This window comes from Laetiporus sulphureus (genome assembly GCF_001632365.1).
Source record: "Laetiporus sulphureus 93-53 unplaced genomic scaffold LAESUscaffold_100, whole genome shotgun sequence".
NCBI lineage: Eukaryota > Fungi > Basidiomycota > Agaricomycetes > Polyporales > Laetiporaceae > Laetiporus > Laetiporus sulphureus.
This window is the reverse complement of record NW_024468609.1, coordinates 33586-55904: the sequence shown is the minus strand read 5'-3', so window position 1 is coordinate 55904 and position 22319 is coordinate 33586. Positions and strand designations below refer to the sequence as shown.

General features: G+C 54.3%; 8 protein-coding genes across 8 annotated transcripts; 5 read left to right on the top strand and 3 right to left on the bottom strand.

The window, feature by feature from the left end:
- Window positions 1-495: 495 nt before the first annotated feature.
- Window positions 496-2903, bottom strand: LAESUDRAFT_765066 (Xanthine/uracil permease; the record flags this gene model as incomplete). Its single annotated transcript, XM_040913562.1, has 12 exons — window positions 496-632; window positions 688-936; window positions 997-1111; window positions 1166-1231; window positions 1285-1391; window positions 1446-1507; window positions 1557-1751; window positions 1815-1956; window positions 2015-2104; window positions 2157-2259; window positions 2320-2435; window positions 2492-2903. 12 exons carry the CDS (start codon window positions 2901-2903, stop codon window positions 496-498), a joined length of 1794 nt encoding a protein of 597 aa, XP_040757701.1.
- A 682-nt stretch (window positions 2904-3585) lies between these two features.
- LAESUDRAFT_739800 (uncharacterized protein) lies at window positions 3586-4817 on the bottom strand (the record flags this gene model as incomplete). Its single annotated transcript, XM_040911040.1, has 4 exons — window positions 3586-3700; window positions 3754-4163; window positions 4219-4755; window positions 4815-4817. The coding sequence occupies 4 exons, from the start codon at window positions 4815-4817 to the stop codon at window positions 3586-3588; spliced, it is 1065 nt and encodes a 354-aa protein (XP_040757700.1).
- A 502-nt stretch (window positions 4818-5319) lies between these two features.
- Window positions 5320-7588, top strand: LAESUDRAFT_769211 (uncharacterized protein; the record flags this gene model as incomplete). The annotated part of the gene is made up of 6 exons (XM_040913775.1): window positions 5320-5359; window positions 5504-5856; window positions 5912-6482; window positions 6537-6956; window positions 7011-7510; window positions 7571-7588. The coding sequence occupies 5 exons, from the start codon at window positions 5320-5322 to the stop codon at window positions 7508-7510; spliced, it is 1884 nt and encodes a 627-aa protein (XP_040757699.1). The 3' UTR covers window positions 7571-7588.
- On the top strand, window positions 7589-8410 carry LAESUDRAFT_57895 (uncharacterized protein). Its single transcript, XM_040903036.1, has 4 exons — window positions 7589-7733; window positions 7788-7931; window positions 7991-8078; window positions 8143-8410. The coding sequence occupies exons 1-4, from the start codon at window positions 7692-7694 to the stop codon at window positions 8190-8192; spliced, it is 324 nt and encodes a 107-aa protein (XP_040757698.1). The 5' UTR covers window positions 7589-7691; the 3' UTR covers window positions 8193-8410.
- Window positions 8411-10302: 1892 nt separating this feature from the next.
- On the top strand, window positions 10303-11692 carry LAESUDRAFT_667286 (uncharacterized protein; the record flags this gene model as incomplete). Its single annotated transcript, XM_040905290.1, has 5 exons — window positions 10303-10362; window positions 10411-10572; window positions 10630-10818; window positions 10872-11122; window positions 11236-11692. The coding sequence occupies 5 exons, from the start codon at window positions 10303-10305 to the stop codon at window positions 11690-11692; spliced, it is 1119 nt and encodes a 372-aa protein (XP_040757697.1).
- Window positions 11693-15263: 3571 nt separating this feature from the next.
- On the top strand, window positions 15264-15842 carry LAESUDRAFT_623688 (uncharacterized protein; the record flags this gene model as incomplete). The annotated part of the gene is made up of 2 exons (XM_040903307.1): window positions 15264-15356; window positions 15516-15842. Coding segments are annotated over 2 exons (420 nt in total), but the record flags the coding sequence as incomplete, so codon positions are not given.
- A 663-nt stretch (window positions 15843-16505) lies between these two features.
- LAESUDRAFT_816785 (uncharacterized protein) lies at window positions 16506-18584 on the bottom strand. The gene is made up of 3 exons (XM_040914812.1): window positions 18404-18584; window positions 17207-18336; window positions 16506-17148 (listed from the first exon to the last, which is right to left on the bottom strand). The coding sequence occupies exons 2-3, from the start codon at window positions 18299-18301 to the stop codon at window positions 16843-16845; spliced, it is 1401 nt and encodes a 466-aa protein (XP_040757695.1). The 5' UTR covers window positions 18302-18336; window positions 18404-18584; the 3' UTR covers window positions 16506-16842.
- Window positions 18585-20569: 1985 nt separating this feature from the next.
- LAESUDRAFT_765060 (uncharacterized protein) lies at window positions 20570-22049 on the top strand (the record flags this gene model as incomplete). The annotated part of the gene is made up of 2 exons (XM_040913561.1): window positions 20570-21634; window positions 21690-22049. The coding sequence occupies 2 exons, from the start codon at window positions 20570-20572 to the stop codon at window positions 22047-22049; spliced, it is 1425 nt and encodes a 474-aa protein (XP_040757694.1).
- Between the last annotated feature and the right edge of the window lie 270 nt (window positions 22050-22319).

Below are 22319 nucleotides of genomic sequence, written 5' to 3'. Positions count from 1 at the left end.
GACCCGTAAACAATAACCACAAGTGATTTGCTTTCCTGGACCATTTTAACCCAACTTGACATTAACCACGAGCACTTCCCGCATTTTTTCACAGCTTCCGCTGATTTTTGCACTCTGATTGTGACCATCTTGCTTTTGTTGTGGCCATATAACCCCCTTCCGGAAGCAAACAAACGTATCGTGCCATTTATTATTCTCGCTTTATCAGTCTTGGCTTCTGTTATCACAACCTACATAGAATGCTTATTATCACGTTCAACGATGATCTGTAGCATCCCTTCACCTCACAATTATCTTTCGTTTTTATGCCCAAGTCGATGTACTAAGTCAGAGATTCATAAAGGTCCGTGGGTTGCACTGGGAATACTGCTCTGAAACGTTGCCCACTAAGATTTCAAATCATCCAGGACACTGCTGGTGCTCTTATTCTTCATTATCACTGCTTATGTCAATATGGTAACTAGTTATGAAGGTTCCGCAGTGCCGGCTCATCTGCTAATGAGTGCCCTTCATCTCATGACCATCCACCTCAACATCAACAATTTCGGCATGGTCATCGTCATCGTCGACTTGCATGTCATCCGTTGGCAGGATAAGGTTTAACACGAGTGCGGTGATACCCGACACAAGGACTGCAGCGAATTCAGCAAGTGGAGGAGTCAAGATGAAAAGGTCAAGTTGACGTACAGGGTGTTGTCAACACGATCTCAATCGAGTCAAGTAAGCCCTCCAGGCCGCTGCTTGGGTTCTTGACACCGTCGAACAGGTAAGTGAAGAAGTCGGGCACAAGCAGGTCTGCGATGCCGAAGGAGAGCGACGCGGCAAGGACGAAACGATCGCGACGAGTGAATCTGGTGTATGCGAGGACGCGAAGGCCCGAAACAGCGACGCTTGAAAACAAGAAGGTCGTCACGCCGCCCAGGACCGGATTCGGTACTAAGTAACCAAGGGATTTGTGAGTCGCACACACGAACAGCAATGAGACGCAGCACATACTGGAGAGGAAGACACCCGAGATCTTGCCTAAGACACCGAAGAGGATCAGGAAGAAGCAGCACCATCTCCCCGCGGTACGATTCGCACAACGCGTGACAGCGATGACACCATTATTCTGGGCAGAAACGGTTCGTCCTGCTTCTAGATTATGAGTCACTATTGTACTCACCTGAGCAAAGAGCGACAGCGGCGCTACCGTGAACAGCGCAGAGATGAACCCGCCCACACCATCACTCTGCCAGACCATGTCAGCTACACAGGCATCCAACACGAAGAGATGAGTCGCACCAGAACGCCGCCTTGTATCCGCGAGTCAAACTCCTCTCCATCGACAGCGACGCGTGATACCTCCGCAGATGCTGTGATATCTCCAATCGCCTCCATCGCCACGGAAACTTTACAAGGGTTGGTCCATTAAACCCTACTATAGACAACGATTGGCGACTCACTGTAAACTGCCAACATGGGCAGGATAGCAGGCGGATAAACTCTGATCTTGAAAGTATGGACCCTGATCACCGGTAAGCGTCCTGCACAGCTATAGAGCACGATCGTCTTACCACAAGAACGTAATCGCTGGTGCAGAGGAAATACTGCTGCCGTCGATATAGCCCACCGCGCCGGCGACAATGCATCCCACAGCGAGGCCGACAATGATGGAGATGTTCTTGAGGAAGGGCGAGCCAAAGAGCTCGGTTAGGATGATGCTAATAAACGAGAGGAAGCCGAGGCCGATCATATCTGGCGAACCCCATCTGCGAGTGTTGAGGAGCATTGTTAGCATTCGCACGTGCAGAGGGCGCAGAAGGGAAACTCACAAGGCAGGCCGTGGGGCGTCGTTGCTTGGACAATACATGTAGTCTCCCGAGGTCGGACGGCTCTCGCAATTCGACCCTCCTCCCCAGTCCGGGATGCCAGATGAGCCGACGAGGCTGGCGCCGATCATAAGAATAACCGTGCCTACAGACAACGTTCTACTGTCAATAGAAAAAATGTTGCTGTCATGCACGGAACGTACCTGTAACCATGGGAGGGAAAATGCGCTTCAGCGTGCGGGGCGGGATAAAGGACATGAAAATCTCGAGGAATGAACATATGAGGGATGTTCCTATACACCCACATATGAGCATGTATGAGCCGTCAGATCGAAGGGCACTGACCAAGTACATATCCATATGCATCGGGACATGCGAGCTTTGTGACCGTTCCATCTGCAGCAACACTCGTCGGACACTTGCCGTTGCTATACATTGTGTCAAAGATCTGCGATGCAATTGAGAAACGGATCACGGAAAGACTAAATTGGCTTCGAGAAGTACACACGGCGTCTGCAGTGCTTAGCGTAGCAAAACTCGTTCCGACGACAGAGAGCAGGCCCGTTCCAAGGTAGAAGTTCTTGAAGAGGTGTATGCGAGACATCTGAACAAGGCTAAGAATCCCTGCATCAAAATGAGCCACGGAAAAAGCCCGCGACGCACGCAAAACAAGCACTCACCGCATCCGATCAATGACGCGGAAATCATATACGATGACATTTCGCTATCCAAGTTCAACGTGCCCGCAAAGATGATTGGAGGAGTAATAAGGCCAGCGAGCATGGCCAATGCATGCTGCAGGCCGCTCGTCATTGCCAGCAAAATGGGCAGCTCGCTCTCGAGCGCGTAGAATGGCGGGCCCGTCCGGCGCTGCTTGTCCTTTCCTCCAAGACCAGGGATTGTAAACGGCAACGTTGGCGTGCACAGCCACACATAGTCGTACTCGCCGACCCATCCGTGCTTCGTTGTCACCTTCTCGTAAAGAGGTGTCGTGTGCGCGTGCACGACCTGGGATATGGACCGGCGCGTGTGAGTCGGTTCTGGTTCGGGCACCGGCTCGGGCTGTTCCTTGATGATTGAGCTCGACGACATGGCGGTGAGAATGAACAGCTAGACAAAGTGCTGCGCGAGAAAGAGCAGGACGGGCTCGGGTCGTCAGGAACAGGAGGAGGAGCGCACCGCGAGTAATGGTGATTCGAAAGAGGACAATTTGCAACTCCCCTGAAAAATCTCCAGCGGGTGTCCGTGCGCGCGTAGATAATGATAGCCTCGTAGCATCTCGCCCAAGGACATCCCAACGCCCATAGATAAGTCGCAAGCGAAGCCTAAGCCACTGTTCTTATCGCGTCGCGATGATTGTACGTAACGCACGTGAGATACGCGTCGCGCGCAACGGATGTTTATCTGTGCCCTTCGGGGAGACGATACTGCCCTTAATATCCTGCATCACAGATTCTAAGATCAGGGGCGAGGTACAAGGCACGGAGTCGGGCACATTGCGTAGATTGATACAAACTTGACCGACGCGCCGCTATGCCGAATGGCTCTACTCACAGATACGCTGCCGTCGCGCTCCGCCATCAGCGATGACAGGCTCCATACTTCGGCGTCATCGGATGTAGCTGGACTTGCATGGCATAGGGATAGACAACGAACAGCGGGGGATGCACCATGACCAGTCCTATATTGTAGAATGGAAGCACTAAACAGGTTTCCACATGAGATTGTCCGAGATGAGGATTGCAAGGGTCATACTATATTTCGTTCTGACGCGTCATGTCTCGTCGTCGCTCCCGCCAAACACCAACTCTCCATCGTCCAGCTCATCGCCGTCAAGGTCAGGAACATGCTGCGCGATCCTCGTCTCTGCATCACGCAATATTCGATACCTACGGACCGCCGTCCATGAATCTGTTCGCTCAGATGTAATAATGCGGCGCACCTGTGGAGTAGTTCCTCTATGCCCATCTTGGCCTCCCAGTCCACTCGCACCCACGTATGCTCCAGTCGCCCGCCGCGATACGCGAGCAGCGTCGGAAGGACGTCCGTGTCCACCGCGTCGTCCTCCCACCCCTCGCCGTCCTCCGCTTCTTCGTCTTCGTCCTCCTCCTCCACATCGGCGTCTCCATAGGGGTCATCCTCCGCATCCACACCGCCCCGCCCAGGGATGACGATCTGCCGCGATGGTCGTCGGGTCATTGGGAATGGCGCGAGACGACTTGGACGAGCGGAGGAGCCCTTCGTGGTAGCGAAGCCTATGGCACCTGCTCGTGCGCGGAGGAACTTTGTCGATGGGTATATGCGCGCGAGGCGGGACAGGGTATCATCGAGGGATGCACATCGGTCGAGCGACTGGCGTAGTCAATCAACAATGTGATAGTAGTACCAGCCGAATGTGTAGACTCACCGGATCGTATATGTGGACCAACACCCACACACTGCTATCCTCCTCGACCGCCTGCACGTAGCTGCGCACGCCCACCTCCATGAGGTGTCCAAAGTGACCCTTGCGGGATGCGCGTCCCTCAATCAAGCTCTCCGCCTTGCCTTCCAGCCTCTCCTTCTCCATCAACCGCTCCCTCTCCTCTTCCGCCCACGTCTTCCCCCCAAGACTCGCCTTCCCCATCGCGCGGTTCAGCTCGTTGATCTCCTCCGCCCGCTTCGCGCGTGCAATCGCAGCCGCCTCAGCATGGTCGCGGATGACTCCCTTTACGCCAGTACGCCCCGGGCCCATACCGATCGAGTCCTGCGTCTGCTGATGGGACGCGACCTGGGAATCGATTGCGCGCCGCCGCTCCGCGTCCGAGTCGTATTCGTACTCTGCGTCTGCATCGGGCCATTGCGCAGGGATGGGAGAGGGCGAACGAGAACGTTGGGGGGAGGAGGAACGCGAGGGAGGGTTGAAGAGCTTCCCGGAAAGTACGAGCTCCTCGATGTCGCCGTTCTAGAGTGCTGGAGGGATTAACTACGTATGCGAGCTCGGAGAGCGGTAAGCGTGCTAACCATGTTGCTTGAGTGCTGGCAGCCTTGGAGTGGAGACGAGTGCGAAGTGTGCGTTTGGCCGATGTTGCAGTGATACGCGCTGTGAACTGCGCGTCAGTACGCTTCTAGATTGCGCAAGGGCCTGCCGATGCTTACTAGACAAACGCAAGCGAGACGATGGCAGCTTCGGGGAGAGCGGAGAGGTTATGAGCAATACGGATCGGAGACCTCGCTGATGTGGCCCTTGAGTCGATCTCGCTCGCGCTCGTTATTTCTTGTCATAGCAATTCTCACGTTCGCGTATGCCAACACTTTTCATACGATGTCAATAAATTCTTCTCAGCGAACATTACATCGAGAATATAGACCAGCGTTCCGATGCAATAATGTCCTTAACCGTTATAATACTCGAGAAGTGCCGCCCTTGGTGGCAGACCCCTTGCTCGCCTTAGATGCCGTGTGACAAGCGCAATATGTGTGGTAAATGTTAACTTGTGTCTTGCCTTTATGAAATGAATTTACCTCCATGAGGGAAAATGAGTTTTTGCCACGACGCAGAAGCGCACGTGAGCGTCGATCATTTTGACCGCGCACCGCGGTTTAACCTTCAGCCAACTACTCTCAGCACTATGTCCGAAACCCCCCCCAAGCGAGTTCTCTTACGTTTTATCGGTCTTCTTCTATACTGACCCGCTCGCATACTTTTCTAGCGGATGATACCTGGGAGCTTCACGTCCAGTCCGAAGCGTTCGACAGGGAGGGCGCCGCGTACGCCAGCGGCCCCTCGTCCGAAGACAGCGACTCGGACCACTACTCCTCCAGTGTTTCTTCCCTCCAGTCCTCTCCCTACGATGTCTCCCATCTCGAGGCCCACCTCTATTACTTTGGCATCCGGGGTCCCAGATGCCTGGGTCCCAAGCTGATCTTCCGAACGTCCAAGGACATTTTCACAGCGCCCTCGGGGCCAGAGCAAGACGCTCGTCGCATGGAGCATCTTCCAGTCTACGAGCACGAGCACGACAAGCTCGGCAAGAATAATCTATGGGACACCATTCGTTCCAAGGTTCGTCGTGACTTTCTCGAAGCGCAGCAACCTGCGGACTGATATTCGTTTCAAGATTGTCGAACTCCTCGGCGAGCGCGACATCCAGCTTTCATCCGTCGACCTTGCTCGTTTCCGCTGGGTCGAGGATGTCGAGGAAGACGTGGACGCCGAGGAGGACGAGGAAGACGGGGAGAAGGACGACGACGGGAAGGCCGAGGACGTCGAGGATGAGGATTTCGAGGTCCCCCCGTACGGGAAACTCGTCACCACTCCCATCACGATTTGGGTGGGCGTCTTGCCCGGCTCTCTCACCGGTGAAGTCGCATATCACTCCTCCAAGGACATCCTCGCTCTCCTCAAGGAGCACGGCATCACCGACATTGAAGTTGCCTACCGTGAGTCGGTGGCTAGGGGCTCCGCCGGTCCCGAGCTGTTCGCCCCCGTCTTGGATCTCGACCCCCTGAAGGCCGTCATCGATCCCGTGACTAATGCACTCGGCCTGCCTATCGCTGGCCTCAAGACCCTCAAGAGCCAGGGGACGATGGGCTTTTACTTCAAGGTGGGTGACGAACTTTACGCCGTCACGGCCCGCCACGTCCTCTTCCCCGAGGAGGAGGGCAATAATGAATATCGCTACATCACCTGTACGTTTTTTCATCGACAAGATGAGCGCAGTTCCGACTAGTTACACCTACAAGCCCAGCCCAAGAAGCAGGTCGTCCTCATGGGCACCAGAGCTTTCACCAACTTCCTCGAATCCATCAAGGGCCATATTGGCACCATGAACAACACGGCCGACGTCCTAGAGAAGCGGGTTACGCTGCACAGGACGAGGGCGGAGGGCGGTGGCCCTGACGCTGAGCAGGCAGCACGCGATCTGGACGAGACCCAAGGCCAGCTGATCAAGACGCGAGAGGCGATTGCGGAGCTCAAGAAGTTCTTCGTGAAGGTAAAGAAGGAGTGGTCGACGACGAAGGACCGGATCATCGGCCACGTCGTCTGGGCACCTCCCATCAGCGTCGCTACCCCACCCCACAGCTACACCCAAGACGTCTGCGTCGTCAAGCTCGACAAGAAGAAGTTTTCGAAGAACTTTAAGGGGAACGTGCTCGACTTGGGTGCGAGCTGATTCGTCCCACCAAGGGCGTCCAATCTGACTGTTGATATTCCAGGGCCCGAAATCGAGGCCGGCAAGTTCGTTAGCTTAATGTACCCTCGAGTCGATGTGCCGTCCGAGTTCAACTATCCGGCCGACCGCCTCCTCAAGCTCCGAGGCATCCTCTCTGCCGAGGAGATTGGCAAGCCCAATGGCAAGGACCGCAAGGGCAACCCTGTTCGATACGTTATCAAACGTGGCCTCACCACGCTCACCACCATTGGCCGTCTCAGCGGATTCGAGTCCCATGTCCGCCGTTACTTCGGCGTGGGCACCCGCAACTCGGTCGAGGGTGCCGTCTTCCCCTATGACAACGACTCCGGTCCGTTCTCAAGGGGCGGGGATTCCGGTTCTGGTATCGTCACCGGCGACGGCAAGTTCGTTCTCATCCTCACCGGGGGAACAGGACCGACCGACTCTCCCGACATAACGTTTGGTACGCCAGTCCACTGGCTCTGGGATGTCATAAAGGCCGCGTTCCCCGGTGCAGTTCTCTACTGGGACGACGGCAACTAGGTTCGTCTCTTCCTCCTGCCTCGTCCTCTCGTATTCACAACTGACAACCTTGATGTAAAGGCATTGGCGAGACGTCTCGCGTCGTCTGTTTCTGTTACTGCTCCCCCTCCTCCATCGCCACGCTCCTTGTCGTTCTGCAGCTCGTTCTCGTTCTCGGCGTTCGTTATCTATCGGTCGGCTAATGGCGCAGACAGGTGCTTTTGACCGTCGGACGGCTATTCAGGTTCGTCCCTCTCCTCCGTCTCGTCTTTCGTGCTCATGACCAACGACGTCGTAGCCTGGGCCTCGGCGAGCCGTCCCACAGCGTCTGTTTCTGCTACCTCTTGTCCTCCGCTATTTCTCTGTCTGCGACTTGTTCTCGTCTCGACTCCGTCGTCTACTTGCTGGTTGTCGGTGTTTCGACGGTTGGATCGCAGTTCAAGTTCGTCTCTTTCTTCCGTCTTATCATTTCATACCGACGACTGACGACCTCGAGTCTAGCCCCTGGCCAACCTGCACGCTTCGTTTGCTCCCTCGACCTCGTCTCCACTCTCTACGGCTCGTAACCTATTGGTTGGTTGTTGGTGCGGTTGGTTCGTTTCTCACCCCTGCCTCGTTCTTTCGTACTCATAACTAACGATCTTGACGTCTAGGCCTTGGATCATGGGCTCGTCGTTCAGGCCTCAGGTACCATGATATATAGCTCCTTCGGACAGTATAGCTCCTTCGGACGATTGCACACTGACAGCGGAGATCTCATCCTTTTCACCTTCAAACTTTGCATGTAGACAGGCAATGATGTTGCCGATGTATTACAAGATTTGACGCAGATCAAATGACAGGAAAGAGAGATAAAAATCATTTACGCCAGAATCTGACATGACGCAAGTGAACACAACACAACAACTTGACTAGATTCGCGCAAATTACTAGCACTTTTTTTTACTGGAAACATATCACACCTTCCATCCTGGTCTTATCTCGCTGAAAGGTTGGATGGGAGGCAAGTCGGGCGACCGGAAGCGTGACGCTTCGGACTCGCTTACATAGTGCATCGGCAGTTGTGCCTGCTCTGGCGAGCAAGGGATTTTCCACCGCTGCAGTTACCGGCCTCAACGACATCCTAGCGAACAGCCATCTCATGTCGGAAAATCGATAGGGCAACATATGCCATCTAACGTGTTTACCGTTGCGTCGCCGAAGTGCTCACAGCGCCCTGATGGCAGGTGCCGAGGCTTGTACTTCGTGGCGTCTGTCACAACATAGCCACGGTAGATGAGGCAGGACAGCCTCAACTGTCGATACCATGTGCCTTCCTTGTATAGGTTGAGTTCCGAGAAAGTTGCGTGCACAGCCTCGGCGGTAGAATCGCGACCTGCGTGCCAGCCATTCAAAATCTTGTGCACGGCGATACAAGCCGCAACAAAGCACATCATGAGAAGATGTGAAGATGTGACGTTTGGAGAGCATTAGAGAATCTACTCACCGTATTGCGTGACGCGGCCGGACTTGACAATGCTGCATCACCAACGGTGTTCGCGGATTGCGCAAGGAGGAACGTATGGTATAGACAGAGCACTTCCTGCGGCAGCGCATGACCGCTGAAAGAAGTACTGCGTCTGCACGCAAAATAACATTTGCCCACCGGCTTGGAAATTGAGTGAATAAATCGGGGACGGTGGCGGCCAGACGCGGTCCTGACGCAGGTCACTCTGCGACTCGCGTTCCAGCTACCTCGGACCGGGTGCATAGCGTGGCGTCATTGAGCTTGCAATGAATGGGGGAAAGATCAAGTCAGGTGGGCGTGCATGGGACGTCTGTTGAAATCAGGTGGCTGACAATGGGCGCACGGACCGTTCATGGAGTTTTCTGCGGCGAGTTAGCGTTACAACAGCCGAGAGAGAGGGTGGGCGCGCCTTGTCTGGGAAAAGATCCGGACACGTTCGCGAATCGCACGGGGAAGTGGATGCGCTTCGGGTGATGCATCGAGTCGGAAGGAAGCAACATGCTCGCTCTCCCTGACTCTTAGCGTGCAGCGTATGTTCGGCCGCTAGAGGACCGGCTATATATCTGTGGACAGAAGGGGGTGCACAGGACGGTCATGGTTCGCGCAATATAACAACATGCGGGCAATTGAAACAGCGACGGATCACGTAGGTGGACTTCTGCATTGTACACGCTCGCGATATCCAATAACCGAGCGCACCTGACCGGGAGGGTGCGCACGTTGGGCACAGGCAAAAGGCTAATTGCGTGCTGCGTGCGCCGGGAGGAATGGGCGAGGCGAATCACGCGAGAGGGCGTTGGATGGTTTAAAGGTATGCGCCGCGAACGTGTAGAAGAGGATAGTCCCATGACGCAGGCACGGTGCACAAGCCCGACGAATAAAGCCAGCAGGGACCTGCGCGCGCGCGTACGCCCGGATCCGACTCTGCTTCCTCCTCCCTACTCGCTGCTGGACTGTGCGGCACACGACACATTTTGGAGAATTGCTGGCCGACCGCGACGGAAGCAGCACGGAATGGATGAAGAGAACAGCCGGCCAGAGAGACCGCGTCCGACGTGGGCACGGCGAGCGTCGATGCTGGGGGAGCGACTGGGGCTGACGGCGGTGCGGAACGACGACGACAGCGTGCACTCTGCGCTGGACTATGTGGAATCGCTGAGGAAGGGAGGTGAGTAGCCTTGCGGCAGGGCGTTATCTCGAGATAAGCCGCGTGCCTGTGCAGGCCGTGCTCGTCCGCGTGCGCCCTATCTCTCTCTCTTATCATCTCCCGAGAACATATACTTACCCGACCTGATTCCGCACTCCCATGGCAGACTCAGACAGCCTCACCGACAGCGCCCGCTCCGTCTCCCGCGGCAGAGACTTTGTGCGTTCTCCCTTTCTCGTCCGCTCAGCTCACTTACCCTCCACACAGCAATCTTCTGGAAGAGGCGGCATTGGCAACATCCGCCGTACCTCGCAAGAGCCAGGCTCCCCCGGCTACCCTCTCTCCCCAAAGTCCTCAATAGGAGACGGTCATGAACCCGTCACTATCGTCCGCGGCCGCGAACCTGTTCCCTCGGGTTCCCCTGATCGAGTAAGCATTGGAAGCGACGCTGTGGCCACCAATGCGTGCTCAAAATTTGCTCTCCAGGCTCGTTCAACAGGTCGTGGCGGTGTAGGCAACATTCGCTCCAGCTCCATCGCTCGCGCCGTCTCCCGTGCCCCTCGCGACCAGAACCACCCACAAACCACCACCCTCGTCAACGAACGCGCCCAAGCAGAGGCCGAGTATGAGCGCAGCGTTCTCAAGGCTAGCGAAGAGGCCGCCAGGGCCAAAAAGGTCTCTGACCCCCATTTGCGCACATCCTCTCACTCACTCGCGCATCATGACAGCATTCCTCTGGCCGCGGAGGCGCAGGCAACATCGCGAGATCAAAGTCAAAGTCCAAGACACGCTCGCAGTCGCGTGACGGTCTCCACCTGCGCTCCCGCTCCCGCTCAAAGGGCCTTCCCGTCCCACTTCACTCAAGCGGCCGTGGTGGCGCGGGCAACATCCAGCAGGGCTCCCCAGATGACGCCGAATACATCGACGAGCTCGACAATGAGGAAAGCGACCGCGCGCGTCTCTCGCACGTCGAAGGCATGTGAGTCGAACTTCTGATAATCTGACCGGCGGTGGAATTTGCCGTACCCACATCATTTCTTCACCATTCTCACGACGACGTCTTCGTTACTGACATCGCTGATTCCCCACCAGACACTCGACAGGCCGTGGCGGTTCCGCCAACATCACCGCCCTCCAGCATGGCCCACCAACGCCTCCCGAGCATTCACACCTTCATTCCACCTCCTTCTCCCTCCTCCCCAACGACGACGCCGAATCAGCCACAGCCGTGCACCAGCACGCAGAATCCACCGGCCGTGGTGGCTCGGGCAACATCTTCCAGTCGCGCTCACGGTCCCGCTCTGCCTCAAAGGAACGCGAGCAGGCCGCGCATGGGCTCAACAAGCTCTGGCAGCGCGTGTCTCGCTCGCGCGGCCGTGCCCCGCGTAAGTCGGAAACCTCCAGCGGCTCACTCAGCCCAACGACGAATGGTGTCGACGCAGACCTGCGCGCGATGCGGCTTTCAGAGGACTCGCGCGAGCACGAGGCCGAGCATGCCGCGAACGGTGGCGCACCGGCCGACGGTCCCGCGCCCGGTACGGAGGAATGACTCGCGGCACGGCGCGTGGGTGTATCAGCGCAGCGCAAGCGGCGCGCTGTGTCTGCGACGACTGGACGACGTTTCACCCTTGTTCCTCGTCCTCCACCCGCCGTACCTGTCCCCCCTGTCCCGCCGCTCCCCGATTCGCTCCGTTCTCCCTATGCCTCCTCTCCAAGCTTCAGGCCGGTATCCACGGCGCTCACTGCGTCGAGCGTCGGCGTGAATAGCTATGCAAGCACATCCGAATCATCTTTGTTCCTGTCCTCCGCGCGTGCATCATCATCTACGTCCATCTCATCTCTGTCAAGCTGCGACGGTGCGGCGCCATCCTTTTCTCCTCGTGCAATGCCGGCATACCCTCCCGAAGAAGACTCGCTCGGCGAACAGCTCGCCGCGCTGCAACTCAGCAATCGCGACAAGCGCCGGTCAAGGACGCTCACCCTGCAGACACTACACGAGGATGAGGAGTATGTGTCATTCGTTGATCTTGATTGGTACTATGACGGATAGCATAGCCTGCCGTGCTCGCTCTCAAGCACGGCGTTTCGTTTAACGCTCTCCCTTCTCTGCTTTGGCTCGTGCCTATCTTCGATTCGCTCATTTTGTTGGATTTCCACCATGCTGTCTTCGTCAGCGCCCACGAAACGCTCGTGCGGTGCTGTCCCACGCATCTCACCGCTCTTTCCCTCTATGTTTATGTGCCTTATCGTTATTGTTGTAACCTGCTCTGCGCTACGTCAAGCGTGCCCTCAAAAGCGGTGTCGCCCCTTACTCCAAATGCCAATGCCCAGCGATCAAGCTGTTCCACGGCGACATGTGCATGCGGACATTGTGCGCGTCTGCGAAGTTTGCATGGCAGCTCTGCGGTCCGGGCTTCTTCCCTTCTTTCGCGTCTATCAGTTGGTCTCGCGCACAGGTCCGGTCCTTGTTCTTCCTTGGGGCTTGCCGTGCTTACCGTGCTTACCGGGCTTTGCATTTTTGTGTTCCCTGTCATCGCTTTGTGGCCTGCCAGTTACCGGGAGCGGGTGTCTGCCCTCATGCAGTTGCAGACTACGGCTTCCGTTCATTCGCATTGGCGTGGTCGGATGTGGTCTATGCGAGATCCGCCGAACGCTTCTGGTGCCGGCATTCATTTTTACTGCAGCGCTTAGTGTGGCCGCGCCTTTCTGATGGCATCTGTATACATTCCATCCAAATCTTTCGTCTGCTGGCGTCTCGACTATCGCTGACCTCCTCGTTCCACAGCTCTGCCTGCCTGCGTAAAGTCAGACAGGGACGCTACGAACAGTGTCAGATGATAGCAAACAAGCGTGGGACGACACTCACGACGAGGCTAATCGTACAAACCGGGCGTGCATGAAGGGAGGGGCCGACGGGAGAGTTTGAAAGGGGGCGGGATGGGAGAACTCGACGGAAGGCAGCAATGGAAGTTGTACATGTAACCAAATCGCGCAAGTTAATCTAAAGTGAAACGATACGCAGAGTCGGGTGAAGGGATTGACCGGGTGCTAGTGGGCAGATGTTGGCCTCCGGCCGACGTCTGCGTCTGCGTTCCGGACTCTTGGAGGGCGGGCGTGTGCTTTCCCCGACCGGCGACGAGCTACCGTTGGCGAGCGGAACCAGGTCGTCTTGAGTTCTTCCTTCAGCGCCTGAGTAGGTTACCCCTGGGGTCTTTTGTCCGGCATGCCGCGGCATGACGATTATGGATAATCGGCCCGAGCCCAATTCATCTTGGCAGACATCACAATTCTTGGCGGATGTCACAGCTACCCATAATTCTCTGCTGAGCATGCTGTGCGGAAGTTTAATTAAATATCCAAATCTGGCAGGCTTTCCGGTGTGGCTGAGTGTCTGGTAGGAATGGCTTGAACTTATAGCATCATGACCATGGAGAATGTGATTATCGTTGGTGCACATCACGGTCCACCAGATGACATATTGATAGTCAGAATTTTAATAATGTAATGGGCAGATTGTGTGAGGGATGAGATATGAAAGTGAAGAAGTATGAGATTTCAGATTTGAGTGAGTAGCTAGGCAGCAAGGGAGTGCAGGCCAATATAATCAGTTTGATAAAAAGGAGCAAGACAGGGAGGTGGAAACTATTTATTGAGGACTATGGAATTAGCTGAGTGCGTACATAGTATCTAAAATGTTGATGGCTAGCTAAATGAACCAATGGATGTGGTGCATTATAATGCACTGTCACACATGAGACAAAGGGCAGCAGCACAAGCAAGGCAGATGATGAAAATGCATGAAAAATCACAGTACAGAGAATTGGAGAGACAGATCTATGGCCATTGTGCAGTACTGCGGCATGCACCCCCCAAGATGTTTTTGACCCTGTAATATGCCGTCAAAATCCGATTTAGTACGTTACAAATTCCCTTTTATGGTAATGAATTCACAATATCAAACTGAATTTACCTCGAAAAAGCGCTGTCGCAAATGGAAATGGGTCTCTGTCTGAGGTGATATAGAATGAGGACACTAAGGATGCAATGCTTTGTGAGTGTTGCCAGTAGGTGGCTACATAGTACATATGCCGTTCGTTTTGTACATTTATTTCAATGTCTTACCGCACTCTTAATTTTCATACCCATTCACTTAAATAAAAGTACAAAAGGAATGGCACAGCCACCAGCCATCAAAATATTACATAATAATAGAAAACCGACAAATGGACATAATCACGAAGTCACATATCAAATGATCAGAGGGACCCCGTCATGCGCAAGCGCTGAAGGGAAAAAAGTCGAGACGACCTGGTTTCGCTCGCCAACGGTACGAGCGACGCACCAAAAGGTCGGCGAAAGCTAGAAGGTCTCCTCGAACCGGAGATGGCTTCGCGAGAATCGGCAAGCGAAGTCTCAAGATCTCACCTTCCAATGTCCAACAACATGCAGCGACATCGGCGTGATCCTGGGCGGTGCTCAGGGCAAGTCTGATATCAAAGATATGTGGACCCGGTGTCTTGATTGGGGGCCATGATGCATTGCAGGATAAGCGGGAGTTGTGCGTTAGGTTGCCACCAGATCGTTATCTGCATGTTTTGAGAAATCATGCGCATGCATGCTTTTGCCCGATGGTGAAATTTTGAAACATGGCCGCTGAGATGGTCGCGGAGTGGTCTCCGTTACATCCCTGTTACCGAGATCCGATTCGGGCGGGATCGTAAGAGACAAGAGGATACTGTTGGAAGGAGCCGGTTTCCGGGCTCTTCTGGTATTGAGCGCGCTTAACGCGTCGGGAGGCCGAAGGCCGAATGGCGGCTGAAACTCGTCGGAAAGGTGGTACCCTGAAAAAATTAGATGATGCACGTGACGTACGCTCGGCGTAGCTATTTGCTGTATGTACTTAAGCAGCGGACGACTGCGCTGAACGGCAGTCGTTTGTACACCCTATACGCACTCTAGTCAGGTCCCTGGGGCCCGAATTGGGTCAGCCATCTCGTCTGGCGACTCTGGTTTCGACACAAACGACTTACCAAACCTGCTTCATCTCCCCACTATTCTCCGAAGCCCATCTCTAGACGACGACAACGTTACTCACCTAGGCAATGGCCGACGAAGCAAACTCTGTCAAGTTCCCGGTCCTCAATGAGACCAACTACACAGACTGGGTCATGCGCATGGAGGCCGAGTTAGTCAGGAAGGGATTGTGGTCAGTCGTGCAGCCGGAAGAAGGCTCAGAGGGCGAGACAGCGGCGGAAAAGGAGACGAGGGAGGAGGAATGGCGTCGGCAGCGCTCGAGGAAGGACATGGGAATTGCCCGAGCAGAGCTAGTCAGGCGCGTGACAGATGGACAACTTGTGCACCTGGTGAGTAAGGACCCCGAAGTCTGTTGGGAAGTCCTGGAGCAGGTTCACCGGGCGCATGGTTTTGCAACACGGATGGCTATGCGAAGGAGGATGAATCGGATGGCGAAAGGGAGCGAGGAGCCGATGTCGACGTGGATCGGACGCGTCAAGACACAGGTCCGACATCTCCTCCATGCCGATATCTCAGTAACGGAAGAAGATCTCGTTTTGGCACTCACCTCGGGTCTCGGCGAGCGCTACGAGCCACTCGTCATGGCACTGGATGCACTACCAGCTGATCAACTCACCACGGAAAATGTTGTTGCCAAGTTACTCAATGAGGAGATGAGGCAGACAGATGTGGAGGAGGCATCACTGGATGCAGTGGCCAGAGCGACAGCGTACACAGCTAGAGCCAAGGGACAGGAAGGAGGAAGGCTGAGCCTGGGGGGATCTCCGAAGAGCCAGGGGCAGGAAGAACGGAAGCCAAGACCACAGTGCTACCGATGCGGCAAGAAGGGCCACACGAAGCGCGAGTGTAAGACGGTGTTCAAGGAGGCCGAGAGCTCAGAAGATGAGAAGGCGAAGAAGAAGGACGACGTGCGGGCGAACGTAGCGCATACGTCAGAAGGCCACATTCGGCTCTTCTAGACCAGCGCAGGGTTGATGCTCGAGGGGGCGCAGTATCCTACGTGTTCTCGCGCGAGGGGGCGTGTTGGAAGGAGCCGGTTTCCGGGCTCTTCTGGTATTGAGCGCGCTTAACGCGTCGGGAGGCCGAAGGCCGAACGGCGGCTGAAACTCGTCGGAAAGGTGGTACCCTGAAAAATTAGATGATGCACGTGACGTACGCTCGGCGTAGCTATTTGCTGTATGTACTTAAGCAGCGGACGACTGCGCTGAACGGCAGTCGTTTGTACACCCTATACGCACTCTAGTCAGGTCCCTGGGGCCCGAATTGGGTCAGCCATCTCGTCTGGCGACTCTGGTTTCGACAGATACACACAGTGAGGGAGACGCAGGGATGGGGCACTTCTTGATGGCGAACTATGACGGTGCCAGAAGAGCATTTTAGAATATATAACTATCGCACATACAATAGCGAATGTCCGTGAGATCGTACGTTACAACAAAACTTGAGCTATACTACAGGCGTTGACAAGGATACATGGTGAGAAGCGAGTCCGAGAGCAAGAGCAACAGCGATAGCGGAAGAGAGCATGAGACGAAAGTCCGAGTAAGGGAACGAGTGTGGACGAAGCATGACAAGCACAACAGACAGCACAGAGTTGCAATCAAAGTCGCCTGATGGACGTCGTAGAGTATGATAAGCCGTGATTGCAGCTCACAAGGCACTTCCTCAAATGATTTCGCGAGGAGTAGCCAGCAGTTGTCGCTCAACAGTATCGCCGTGCCAGTCCGTTAGCCGCTTCAGATGCGGTGTATCCCCAGAACGCGAGACCACTTTGAACCAGACAAAGTGATAGTTTGCCCAGGAATGGTAGCTTGTGGTGAGATTCAAACCGACGTATTGGAGCGTTTTGATCTCAGCAGCAACAATAGCTGCCAGTTTCTGCACGGCGTGTTCTCTACCGGCATCAGTGGTGCTGCGAGCAACCGTGATGCCGACCAAAGGAAGCGCCGCCAGCAATGAAACAATTGTCCCCTGTGAATGATGGATCAGCAATATTCTTGGATGAACTTAGTCGCAAGAGGATACATACAATCCAGGACTCGATATCTTCCGCGTTGGCTCCCGACGGATATATCGGTTCATGTGCAAAAATCTGCATGAAGCGTAATGAAGATACGTTGTTTGCGATCCACTTCAACATCCTCATGTTGGTATAGCATGTCAACACGGCAGGCGATGTTTGACGGAGCAAGGCCATCGTTCCGGAGCTCCATATGTCGAAGAGAGGAAGCGCCAGTATCTCCAGGTCATATCGCAGCTCTAAGCGGCGGACAGCGCAACAAAGAGGGGCTGGGCTTGAGATGGAGACAAAGTCAAGGGCGGGCCATTTAGCTGGCGTTGTGGCGCTGTCTTCGAGGAGCGCGCCTCCAATATACAGGGTGCGAACGTTGGGGAACGTTTGGACCAACGTACTGAGCCTGTAAATGTCACCTCGCACTTCAAGCCTCCGTACTTTCGGCCAGACTACATCTGATTTCAACTCCTCCATGAAGTGAAACGGCCGTGTAAGGCTCAGGCTGAGAACCGAGGACGTGAAGCTGTGCAGGAACTCAGCTTGCCTGTGGTTAGTGGACGTTTTGTCATTAACAGACCTCGCAAATTCGAGCTCGAGGTTTTGAGGGCCGCTCTGCATCATTGAGAGCACACGTAATGCATGCGGTCCTACGCCACGTAATCGTAGATCTTCAAGAGAAGGTAGCACAAGAAGTGCATTGGCTAGTTCTGGCGCAGATTGCAAGAGGTGCTCCGCTCGATATACATCGATTCGTGCAAGCCGCGAGGCTCGCTGTAAAACTTGCGCCAGAAGAACGGCGGCGGAATAGTCGTACTCGACCCGAAGGCAGGCCTGGCCGGAGCCAGTCATGAAGGCCGTGTTGTGAAGTGTGAGAGCCTTGATACATGGGATGCGTACTTTGCCATCTGCCAGGACATACGAGCAGAACTGAGCGATTTGTGCGGGCCTTACCCTGCACCATTCATGACCAAGGACGACGTGGGATAGAAAGCGAGGTATGGCGATATCGTGCGCGGCACGGCATGTCATTGCGAGCTGAAGCGCGTCGATTGGTTGGATGTACCCAAGGACGGAGTACACGACATCGAGATTGAGTGAAAGAAAATCCATAGTGGGAAACGAGGGTCGGTAGCTGCAATTGCTTCCTTGAGAAAGGGACGACAATTGGGGACAGTCAATCACACGGAGCAGCTACCTCCACAAGCGACTGACCTGGAATTGCAACTTGTTCCCAATCGCAAGGACGAGGTTCCTCCCGATGAAACGTCGCACGAGCCTGCTAATGACTGAATGCGTCCTGCACAACTTGATACCTTCCGAGCTGCTGGTCAACAACTGCTACACAGAATGAAGCTTGACGTTGGCTCCAGTGGCCGAACGCGGTGGCTGCAGGTCGAAGGGTAAGCACCATGACCGTACACGTGTAAGGTCACAGTACTCAGTATTTGTGGCGAACAAACATCAATCGAGTTCGCGACTGGCCGCTACAGGTTCTGTTCAAACTTCAACGTAGCCTTTGTTCCGCAAATGCGAACTAGGATGGCGACCAACGTTGGATGACTCGGTCACAATGGAGTTTGTCCAAGATACGCTTCCAACTGTTAAATCATGGAACATTGATACTGCCTCGCTGTGTACTTCAACATCAAGTTTTACCAGAAAATCTAGAGCATCTTTTGCCGATCAAGGTTTATTGCAATGGCATCAAGCCGCATAATTGGTGGTTCCTATACAAGAGGAATAGGCCGCAGATAAATTGGTGCGAGCGTTCACGAACCTGCACCAGCATTTCTTCGGCATTGCTGATGCAGCAGATCTCATTGCGAAGAACAGGGATGAATGAGCAACCAGTACTGACCTGTATCTTTCGAAGTATAACTATTGCTATCAACAAAGATATGCACAGTGAGCCACAATAGACGGACTCGCAAGGAAACTTCAATACTACAACTATCTGCATGTTGATCTATTTAGACAGTCTCTAAGATTTATTAGGATTTCACAGCCAAGTCTTGAGATGGAAGCTGCTATCTGTCAGTAAATATTGGTGACTTCTTCCGAAGATACTCGCGCTTGGCTTCCTATTTCCTATGAGCTGTTTTTCGGTCTCCCGCCAAATAACGGTCAGCATCAGCTGCTCATTGTCTGCATTCGCGAATGACCTTCTTACAGTATCCGATACTTCTTAGTATGTTGATAATGTCCACTGAATATGATCGAGCAACAGGATCAAGGTCTCGGTGAATAATACCCTTCGCACGATTCGGCGGCCATAAGCACTTAGTTCGACATGCCATCTGCAATCCTCATGTATCTCTCCTCTTGAAATCTCTGCTTTCCTTTTTCAAACATATTCTGAGCTTGCCAATACCTGTTGCTCAATGTGCGGCTGCTCTGGAACGATCTTACCACGGCACCGGAGGAAAGCCTATTTTTGGTGGGGGACCCGCCCCATACAATTACTCGTCCACCAGCATTCCCATCAGTGCTTCTCGCGATAGCATGTGGTTCCCAAATTGCCACGCTGGATTCGTATCTCCAAACAGGACCCAGCTTACCCCACTTGTAAGGCTTTCGAATGAACTGATCAGCTTGTCAGACGAAATGATGCCCCCTGCAATCAGAGCTCTGTTGCTCGAGATGCATTGTCACTCGATCTGACGTTGAACATAGTTTCACGGATGGGAAGTCGCCTACGTTATCTGATATGATACTCATCGCCGTGTGGAAGCCCCTGGGAATTCCACTACTTGGTCAACCCTAGTAGATGCAGAAACACAGCTCAGCATGTTCCGTAGCGAGGCGGTGGGAGTCTGACACAGCTTCCAGTAGATGAGCGCCGGCGATCAGCGTTCCTTGGCTACAATGGTGACGCCTCCTGGGAGTTGGGGGGCATATTTGATAATTTTTCGCCTACCACTTATGTTCCTGCAGAGTATCGACCGCGCAAAAGAAACGGCCTCCATGGGCCCAAGAATGATCTCGTGGAAATGAAAACTGAGCGCATATGAAGCCCCGTTGAGTCATTCCCACTGATGTCAAGCGGTAGACTGCACAGCGTCAAAAGAAATACCTCCATTCCCTCATTTTCGTAACAACTTTGGTTTAGACCTCTTGCTGCGGAAGAGTCTGGTCGAATCGTTCCGTTGGGGAGAGCCTTACCGCTACACTCCCCGCACTTCCTCTAGATCTTCCGTGGGCGTGACATCGTTTTCACATTCATTCTCACCATGGATACTGGATTCCTCCTGCATTGCAGGCAGGGTCAGCCTTGGGAAGTGCCGCTCTTTGGAAGATATAAATACTAGGGTCCCCGACGAGGACCTTCCCGCAGCCGCTCGGAGTTCGCAGCCTCCCTCCTCCCGTGCTCCATCACTGATGGCATTGCTCTCTCTCAACTACGATGTCCTTAGCGAGATTGTCGCGCAAACCGACGCGAAGTCAGCTCTCAAGCTTTCCATGGCGTCACGGAAGGCATACGACATCGGTCTGCCACAAGCTCTCTCCTGCATCACGCTTTCCCGTTCCCAACGACAAATCAGTGCCTTCTGCCAATTTGTCCTGGCAGATCCGCAAAATCGGCTGCCATGTCTGCGCGAGCTAATCATCGAGAGCCCCGCATTCGGAGTAGCGCGCCACATCGAGTTCCAGAGGAACGCAGACTTCAGTGCGGCAGCAGAACTGGCAGATGTTTTGGAGGGCGCTCATCGCCTCAAAGTGCTCTCCATAGCATGCTTCGAGGATCTCGTAGCGAAGGAGCCACGCGTCGGAAGCGCCGTCTGTGCGTTGCCGGACCTCACGGATCTTGGCCTGCACAATTGCGGCCAGGCAGCCATAGCGCTCCTTCCAAGACTGCGTAGTAGCCCTCATAAAGTTTCAATAACGATTCTATTCGACAAGAAACTCCCCACCTTGTTCCAACGACTCGTCCACCTTCGCCATCTCGAATCGCTAGAGATCTCAAACCTAGACGTCTCGGATGGTTCCCAACCGCACGGAGAGATTCACGAGCTTCCTATCGTGCCTTCTGTGCACTCATTCACTTTGAAGGGAAGCACGGCGAGGATGTCACTGTTCGTGAAAGCCATGCCTAATTTGCGCGACCTTCACATATCAGATGTCTACACCAAAGTGGAGGAGGACTCGGATCACCTCAAGGATGGGTGTTGGATGCGTTTAGCGCAGCTTCGCGCCAATGTCCCGGATCTACGCTGTTGGAAATTTGTCTATCCTGTCGGCTGGCTGCAGCTGGGACTCACTGCGTATCACTATGACGATGCTGTGAACACGGTGTCTCGCTGTTCACCCATCGTGCTGTCGCTGCCTGTGGAGACAAAGGTGGATGCGACATTCTGGACGCGATTAGTAACTGCCGCGCCTCGCCTCCGTCATCTGGAAATTTGTCTGGATGAGGGCAAACTGCGCAAACTTAATTGGTGGATAGTGCGTACCACTGAGGGCTACGACCGCAAATGTATCCTGATTGATATGATTACAGGACAACATTCCTCAAATCTTGGGCACTCTGTCCATAACGTCATTATTCATATGCGTGCGACATACCCACTGGGTCGATTCTCCCATGGAGTGTCCAAAATCTGACTGGCTAAATGATGCGAGCTGCCGAAGGCTGCAAGAGCACATCCTCGCCTCGATGCCAAGTCTGCAGTACGTCGCATTAGCCATAGCGACAAAGGGCGAGGACCCCTTCGAGTCGTCTTCGCGTATCCACCCAAGCTGGTGGCGGATCAGGAATGATTCGGGCAGGCGCAAATGGGAGGCCATGTCGTCAGACGTGGGCGAGCGGCTTCGAGATCACCTCCTTCAGGCTCGATTCAATTCGTTGTCACATGAATAGCGAGTGAGCGTCATTCACACATTGGACGGCAGGCCTCCCGTTACACATCTTCAGAATTTTACCCGCATCCTATATGTAAATGCCTCACGTCGCGCTTGTAATGCAGTTTGATATGCATTGAGAGCAACCAATAGAAACGGCACGATTGCACTCACCACAGATCACGATGGCGAGATGCCCTACTGAGATGGTGTGGATCCTTCTCGCTAGTCACGGATCGTCTGTCAGAAATGTGGCCGGTCTTCTTCCCAGACCGAATCGTCCTGTAAC